Raw genomic sequence first — 8367 nt, forward strand, 5'->3', positions numbered from 1 at the left:
GTGGCTCCCACTCAAGGTGTGTTTAGTTGGTGAAAAAGTTTGTGTTTTGATACTGTAGCACATTTCGTTGTTACTTAATAAATAATGTCTAATTGTGAACTAATTAGGTTTAAAAAATTCAAGCTTGTGCTAATTAGTTAGACGGTGTAATTAGTTTTTTTAATTATATTTAATATTTTATACATGTGTCTAAATGTTCGATGTGACGGCAACTGTATAAATTTTTTTGAAAAAACAGGACAGGACCTCACGTGGGTTTTCAGAATTTGGAAAGCCAAAAAAAAAACGCGAAGTCCCAGTTTGTGACGGAGACGGAGAGACCGAGGCCATCGCCAATCGCCACCCACCCACTCGGTTGCTCCCGTCCCGGCTCCGCGCCTCCGCCTGATCCGACAAACGCAAGAGACGAGCACCATCCGCTGATCTCTTCAGTACAGTAGTAGCAGCAGGCTACCCACGCCTCCGATCCGCCGCTCCCTCGCCGTCCGGAGATGGCTTCCGCCGCCTTGGCCGTCGCCTCGCCGGCGGCCTCCGCCGTCGCCGCCCGGTCCAAGGCACGGCCCGCCCCTAACCCTCAGTCCCTACCCATTTGCTGCTCTACTGGTCCGGGGTCTGAATGTCTTCTGTGATGGCTTGTTGATGGGCGCAGGTGCTTGGAGGGGGAAAGAATCAGGGGAGAAATGGCTGCCGCGTGGGGATCACGAGGAAGGTGACCGCCTGCTGCCCTTTCTAATTACTCGTAGTCGTAGCCTCGTACTGCTTATTTGGATCGTGGAGTTGATTTGGTGAATTACTTGGGTGCTGTAGCATGAGATGCCCATGGGCCATGGTTATCGTCGTGTATGGTCTGTGAATTGTTAGTCATCAGTTTCTTAATTAGCCATTCATGAATTGGGACAACTTATAATAGCTTTTGCCGAATTCTAGTCTCTGTGATCTCCTATGTTATCAGTTACTGCAGGTTTCTAGGACATTATCTGCCTTCCCATATAAGCATGTAGGTTACTGTTGGGTAAGCAGCAGAATTGTCCTGCTAACCATTGATCTATAAGCATGTCACAGGATCATCGACTTTGAATGGAGGACTACTTGCGTTAATAACTTCTGCAAGAAAAGATATGCTCCATACTGTGTTTCTGCATGCAGAAAATATCATAAGTTCACTTATGAACACAGCTGTCGGAGCTTAAGTGCTTTCAATGCATAAGCAAATAATTGTCTTAGAGTTCTGAAAGGAACTGAGAACCTCATTTCATGATAAACAAAATGACGCACCAAGTGCTGTATAGGAATGATTATTATGTTGATTGGTACACACTTGAATTTCCTATGCTGAAGCTAAGACACATCACTATTGACAGGCTAGCTAGTTATGAGAATTTTCTTCTTCATTGAGGGTGATGTTTTGTATTTTTGTCGCCTTTATTTAGTGTTTGGTCTTGCAATCCTGTCTGAAGCTTTGACAACTCTTTGTGCTTTCAGTTATGATTGTTCCTTTCTTGAGCGCAGAGCTTTGGCCATGTTATGATGGCCCTTGCAGTGGATGTTTCTCGTTTTGAGGGAGTGCCAATGGCTCCTCCAGACCCAATTCTTGGGGTTTCAGAGGCCTTTAAAGCAGATAAAAATGACCTGAAGCTCAATCTTGGTGTTGGTGCCTATAGAACAGAAGAGTTGCAGCCCTATGTCCTCAATGTAGTCAAGAAGGTGAGCCTAATCAGCAGCAGCATTTTGTTAATAATAGAGGTTCCTGTCTTCATGTTCTCTTTTGCTTGCTGTAGGCTGAAAATCTTATGTTGGAGAAAGGAGAAAACAAAGAGGTACGGTGGAAGTTTGGAATTCAAGTTGCATGGTCATAAGAATTCATTTCTCCTTAGTCTATTTTTGTTTTATGTATCTGAAACTGAAGGAAAGTTCTGGATTATGGTGCAGTATCTTCCTATTGAAGGCTTAGCAGCATTTAACAAAGCAACTGCAGAGCTACTGCTTGGAGCTGACAACCCCGTCATCAAGCAAGGACTGGTATGTACTATGCTGCACTTGCTGCCGGTATTGTACCTGTAGTGTTTCGTGTAATGCTGATAGTGAGGTGTTTCCTTTGCTTCTTTTAGTTTAACTTTATTTAATAACTCTTCTTCTGTAGGTTGCTACACTTCAATCTCTCTCAGGCACTGGATCGCTACGACTTGCTGCAGCATTTATACAAAGATACTTCCCTGAAGCCAAAGTACTTATATCATCACCCACGTGGGGTATGCAACTATTCTTCACGACTTATGTGCAACTCACGAGCCATGATTTTTGAACTTTTGTGTTTTTCGTGGGGTGTCTTGTCAATCTGACTTTGAATATCATTCATTCTGCATGTTAACAGGGAACCACAAGAACATCTTCAATGATGCTAGGGTACCTTGGTCAGAGTACCGGTACTATGACCCCAAGACTGTTGGGTTAGATTTCGAGGGAATGATAGCTGACATTGAGGTACTTAGATGTTCTTGCAATAAAATTCAGCATTGTTATTACCACTGGCTACCTTCCTTTTGATGATGAAGTCTGTTGGGTGTAGGGAGTAATGCTTTCAGCAATTAGGGCTGCATTCATTTAAGTTTTTTTCTTTTCAAAACGAATACTTTGCTACAAACCAATTGATTGTTCAGTGTTCATTATCCATGCATTTCCTCTTTGCACAACAGGCTGCTCCTGAAGGATCTTTTGTTCTGCTACATGGTTGCGCTCACAACCCAACTGGAATAGACCCAACTCCTGAGCAATGGGAGAAAATTGCAGATGTTATTCAAGAGAAAAAGCATATGCCTTTCTTTGATGTTGCATATCAGGTGCGTATTTTTTACTCGTGTACTTTGTTTATTGTTTATCACAATTTGCCTCCTACTGACTGGTACGTTTTCTTTTAGGGTTTTGCCAGTGGAAGCCTTGATGAAGATGCATTTTCAGTTAGGCTTTTTGTTAAGCGTGGCATGGAAGTATTTGTTGCACAATCTTACAGCAAGAACCTTGGTCTATATGCAGAAAGGGTTGGGGCAATAAATGTTGTTTGCTCAGCACCAGAAGTTGCAGATAGGTAATATTTTGTTTTCTTGCTGATTGCCTGCCTACCCACTCCCCCCCTCCCCCCCTGGACCCGACCCACATCACACACACATTTTGATCAGCACTTAGGTAAGCAGTAAAACATTTAACAGTTAATGTGTGCGATTGTTGTTTGATATGGAAAATTTACAAGCAAATCATCTTCCTATGCTTGCATTGTAAAGCATGTTTTTGTCTGACATTCCATGCTTCCTTGCAGGGTAAAGAGCCAGCTGAAACGTCTGGCTCGTCCCATGTATTCGAACCCCCCTATTCATGGTGCTAGGATAGTTGCCAATGTTGTTGGTGACCCAACTATGTTTGGTGAATGGAAGCAGGAGATGGAACAAATGGCAGGGCGGATCAAGAATGTAAGGCAGAAGCTCTATGATAGTTTGTCTGCAAAGGACAAGAGTGGCAAGGACTGGTCTTTCATTCTGAGGCAGATTGGTATGTTCTCCTACACTGGCCTGAACAAAGCACAGGTAAAACTGTTTCTACTTGTGCATATGGCACATGCTATTCAGCTACCAATTGCACACTAATTACTAAAACATAAAAATCATACACTCATGGTTTCATTCTTTTTATTTGCAGAGTGATAACATGACAGATAAATGGCATGTTTATATGACCAAGGATGGGCGGATTTCGTTAGCTGGACTTTCCCTGGCTAAGTGCGATTATCTTGCCGACGCCATCATCGATTCCTTCCACAATGTCAGCTAGATAGAGGCCTAAAGAATTGAGGTGAAGCTATTCCGGTTGAGTCCTTGGACGCTTGGCTGGGATTTTTGGGTCCTTCCAGCTATAGTTTTCAGGTGTATTACACCCAGTGTAATTTGGACAAATAATTTTTTGTCATCACAGCACAACTCAAGTGCCTGGCTACATGTAACAGTAGCTATTTACAGGATCGTAATACTTAATTAAATAATGGCATTGGCAATGTTACTTGCGCCTGCCCATAACATTCACGTTTTGCAAATTGCTTGCTCGATGGCCGCCAATTGGACGTTGCGGGCTCCAGAATTTTTCTTAGGAGCTTCGGTTTATGCATTCTTGTGGTAAATTTTGATGGTACGGCCGATGGGTTTGTCATTTGTGGCGAGTTTGATGCAAGCTTGTCGCGGGTTGTAGAGGATATCATGCAGATCCTAGTAGTGACAGGGAACTGACTGAGACATATCGTTCGATCAAGATTCCTCTTTGTCTTGGTGTTGCCATTCCACCAAACTGATTGATTGGCAGCCCTCTTGCCTATTCCCTTTGTTGCCATGATTTCTGCATCTGCAAAAAAAATGGCGGAGGTTTCACTCAGTTTAGACAATCGTCAAGCCTTCATTCTGCCCCCGTAAGAAGTCGCTGCCGCCTGCCGATGCCACGGACTCCCTGAGTCAGCCGTGATCACAGCCGAGACCCAGCTGTGGCGGCGTGTGGTCGCCGTGCCGACCCCGGCTCGGCTGTGGCCGTCGTCTCTCCAGCAGTCCAGCGGTGGCCGCGCTGTGTCCGTGCCGCACGCGTCCTGTGTCCAGTCGACGGCCCCGATGCCGGGGAAAGAGGGAAAGCAAAGGCGGTGGAGGTGGCATGCGGTGCACGTGAACGTGAGCGAGCCGAGCAAACGCTCCATCCGACCATCCCATGTCGGCATCACCTTTCGTCTCCCTGTCTGTCCCCCACGGACTGACGTGTCCCCCCGGCCTTTCTTTGAGCGCTTTAATCATGTGATGAAACCGATACCCCTCCTCTCGCACCTTTGCGCTTAGCGCCCACCCATGACATGTGGGCCGGAGCGGAAGTGGCGGGCCCACGGCAGCTCAAAGTTTGGTCGCCAAAGGTGAGAAAGGTATTGGGTGCGGGGTGCCGTGTCTTCTCTCACCTCGGCACTGACTGCAGGGCCCCACCAGCGCATAATGACAAAGGCTAAAGGGGTGTTAATTTATACGGTGATCGAGAGGATCATAGAAGATACTCACTGTGTTCGGCTCCTCCAGCTCCAGCGCTACAGTATTTCTTTCTAATATTGCTCCGGCTCCAGCCTCCAGCCACCAGCCAGATAACAATATTTTTCTCTCACACCACTCCAGCTCCAGCCTCCAACTCCAGCCTGCCGAACGCAGTGAGTGAGATTACGGATCGGAAATTACAGATTTCTTATTATCTGGAAAAAGGAAGATGATGCCAAACCTTGTTGTTATAGGCCACAGTGCAAAGGCGATTTTTCTTTTAATTTTATGCCAACCACACCCTTGAGATGCCGAGCATCAATTATGAGGGAGCAGGGGATTATTGGAGGGGTTTAATAATTGGTGGGTGGGATTAGTAAATGAGGACGCGCCGGGCTGGGCCCTGCGTGCTTGCTGGGAAACCGCCTCGCAGGCCGCTGGAACGCCCACCACAGCTGTCGCTTGGCCCACCACCTTCTCCACTTGCGCGGCTCACACGGCAACTGCCCCCATTTTCTCGCTTACTTTTTTTTTCCTCATTTTATTTTAGTTTCTTTTGTTGCTCCCGTCTCCTCTTTATGCCCGAGTCAAAGGGAAAGTTTGGCGCAATGTTCCCAACGAACCCCAGCAGTGCCACGAGTAGATTTTAGATGATGAAAATAAAAGAACATTAGAACAAGCATGTCCTGAGTTTCTCATGTTGAAACTCGCAACCACACCTGGTTTCTTTGTATCAGTGAGGTGGATATTTCCCGGTGATTTCTATTGGTTTCGCTAATACAATCACAATAATTCTGGCATGATCACACCTGGTCAAACTAGACAGACGGGTTACCAGTACCGAACCGCCATCCCGGCAATGGCACGTCCTGTAATTCTGAGCAACACCAAGGGCACCTTCCTAACCGCACCAATAACCGAGCCGCCCATGTCGACACCGATGCGTCGCACACGGCACACCGCACACGCCCGAGCCAAAGCCAAACCGCGAGGGCGGGCCCCACTCAACAAAGGCGGGCGGTGCCAGACCCGGCCCACCGCGCACGCGTCACGGCATCCGCGGCCGTCCGTGCCTGCATCCGACGGCGCCCCGCTCGCGCCCACGCAGAAAAAAAATCTCCCCCCAATCACCCGACCGACCGAGCCCCAAAGGAAACGAAAATAAAATAAAATCGTTTTTATTAATTTTCGAAACGGAGTTCTGGCCACGCACGCATCCCTGATCCCCCCTCTTCGTCTCCGAGCCATATAAGCCGCCTCATCGCAACCCGTTCCGCCTCGCATTGCTCTCTCCTCCCCGTCTCTTCCCCCACGCCTCTCTGTTAGGGTTAGCCCAGCGGCGGTGACCTCAGCGCCTTCGCGTCCTCATCCTCCCTTCCCTTGGTTCCGAAGTCTCCTCCCCCCGTCTCAAATCTTCCTCAGTTGTCCTGATCCGGCGCTCATGGCGACGGCGGTGCTCAGATCCCATGACGCGCTGTCCAACCGGATGCATCTGGACGCGTTCACGCCGTCCCCGACGAAGCCCCGCCGGCGCCGGAGCCCCAAGCCGGCGGGCGCGTCCTCGCCGCCCCCCAGGCCCGCCGCTGTAGCATCTCCGGCGCCTAAGGCCGCGGCGGCGGTGGCGTCACCGCCCGTTAAGGCAGCGGCAGCGGGCCGCCGCTCGCCACCGGCGAGGCCGGCTGCTCGGAAGCAGCCGTCTCCGACGAAGGAGAAGCAGCGGCTTGTTATGGAGGAGGTCCGGATCCTCAAGCGCGGCGAGGAGCCGCCTGCTCCCGCCCCAGCCCCGGCCCCGGCCCCGGCGCCGGTCTTAGCAGCGCCCGCTGCGGCTGTTGACCAGCGCGTCGTCTGCTCCACTGGCCGGATCGGGCCGCAGGCGCCCGCCGTCGTGCCAACGAAGAAGATCGTGGCCGACACGGCTGGCTACGCGGGCCCGGCGTTTGCTGCCGCGGCGCCCGAGCCGAGCTCGCTTCCCATGCCGGCTTTCTTCCTCCGTCGCGCTGAGTCCGAGGCCACCCGCAGCCTCCGCTGCCTCCTCCGCATCGGCGAGCTCGCCTGACACGGCCCGGCCACCGCCGGACTAGCGTCCGCTCCTCTGAAGTCGTCGCCTTTCTGTTTAGTCTCCCCTCGTCTCCGGTGATGGATGGTTAGCGCCTGATGGGAGATTGGATCCGATGGAAAGCATCTCCGGATCAGATCAGATCAGATTCCCGGTAGCCGCTCCGGCAACCTCTTCCGGTATTTTTTCAGAGGAAGGGTTGGGGAACGAGCAACCGGTGGTTGGATTTGGTGGTGGTTAGGTTCACAAGTCGCTTGCAGCTCGGTTGGCTTCTCTGGAAATCTGATGTCTTTAGGTAGAATAACTAGGCTGGTTGGTGGATCAAGGGCAGGCAGGTGGATGGTTACTTTGTTCTTGATGGTGTTCTTTTCAGGAGTTCAGTTGTGGGTAAATTAGTGTGTGAAATAGCTGTTTGGTTTAGGTGATCTGCTAGTGTTACTGGACGACCTGAGTGTGATTCAGGTTAGGTTATCGTCGCAAAATAATTGAAGGTTTGGTGTGCGTTTTATCTGTGTGTTTTGGTAGAGGTGTGTTAGTCGAGTCATGAACTAAGTCATCAGTTATGTGATATTAGTGGTCAGGTGAAGGTCATATGTAAGATATATCTCGTGGATATACTATGTGTGTGTGTTAAATTTAGATATGAAATCTCAAGGCTTCTTGCTTCTTATGTTCATGCTGCCATTGAGGAGTGGTTTACTTATGTATACTTGTAGGATGAACTGAGTCGAATTCAGTTAAGGGGTCAGCTATTTCCTCTTGCTGGAAGGGAGAAGCAATCCTCCGTTTGGGTTACTGTTAAACTTTGCGAGGATTTGACTCTTTGTCTGGCGTGCTTGCTGCTGCGGTAATCGCTCTACCAAAGAATTCAACTAGTGCACGCAACATTCTTAGGTAAGCAGGCGCCTATTCTAATGGCAAAACTGCACGATCAGTCCTGAATCAAGCATATCAGTTGGGTACTTTCTGATGTTGAACGGTAGAGCATTAGTGTTACTGGAATGGCAGACTTTCACATTTACCAGCCCATTTTCAGTTTCGTTGACTGTTCGTGCACCTTGCGTACAAAACCGGGACGAAACACGAGTACGTTATATCGGGACCAAACGTGGTTCGTCCCGGTTTGAAGCATTCTTTGTTTGGGATTGTTGAAATTTTGAATGTTAAGGTCGCATCTTCTGACCAGCCTGTTGTCAACTGCCGAAAGCTTTTGCTCGCCGTGGTTTTGACTCCGAATTCGCTCACGGCTTTGACTCCGTCCATCTGCTGGATGCT

The 8367-nt window shown here is 49.2% G+C and overlaps 2 protein-coding genes across 2 annotated transcripts; both read left to right on the top strand.

Annotated features, from left to right (window-relative positions):
* Nucleotides 1-300: 300 nt before the first annotated feature.
* On the top strand, nucleotides 301-4072 carry LOC120657491 (aspartate aminotransferase, chloroplastic-like). Its single transcript, XM_039935814.1, has 11 exons — nucleotides 301-554; nucleotides 650-709; nucleotides 1510-1704; nucleotides 1779-1817; nucleotides 1930-2019; nucleotides 2141-2249; nucleotides 2372-2481; nucleotides 2694-2837; nucleotides 2916-3082; nucleotides 3311-3575; nucleotides 3688-4072. Exons 1-11 carry the CDS (start codon nucleotides 492-494, stop codon nucleotides 3817-3819), a joined length of 1374 nt encoding a protein of 457 aa, XP_039791748.1. The 5' UTR covers nucleotides 301-491; the 3' UTR covers nucleotides 3820-4072.
* A 2177-nt stretch (nucleotides 4073-6249) lies between these two features.
* On the top strand, nucleotides 6250-7762 carry LOC120657493 (translation initiation factor IF-2-like). The gene has a single exon (XM_039935816.1). The coding sequence runs from the start codon at nucleotides 6478-6480 to the stop codon at nucleotides 7090-7092; it is 615 nt and encodes a 204-aa protein (XP_039791750.1). The 5' UTR covers nucleotides 6250-6477; the 3' UTR covers nucleotides 7093-7762.
* The last annotated feature ends 605 nt before the right edge of the window (nucleotides 7763-8367 follow it).

This window comes from Panicum virgatum, chromosome 1N (assembly GCF_016808335.1).
Source record: "Panicum virgatum strain AP13 chromosome 1N, P.virgatum_v5, whole genome shotgun sequence".
Classification (NCBI taxonomy): Eukaryota; Viridiplantae; Streptophyta; class Magnoliopsida; order Poales; family Poaceae; genus Panicum; species Panicum virgatum.

Coding starts and splice junctions, on each gene's coding strand:
- LOC120657491 (XM_039935814.1), top strand. CDS start 492: ATGGCTTCCGCCGCCTTGGCCGTCGCCTCGCCGGCGGCCTCCGCCGTC. Junction 1,818..1,929: donor AGAAAGGAGAAAACAAAGAG/GTACGGTGGAAG, acceptor ATTATGGTGCAG/TATCTTCCTATTGAAGGCTT. Junction 3,083..3,310: donor GCACCAGAAGTTGCAGATAG/GTAATATTTTGT, acceptor GCTTCCTTGCAG/GGTAAAGAGCCAGCTGAAAC.
- LOC120657493 (XM_039935816.1), top strand. CDS start 6,478: ATGGCGACGGCGGTGCTCAGATCCCATGACGCGCTGTCCAACCGGATG.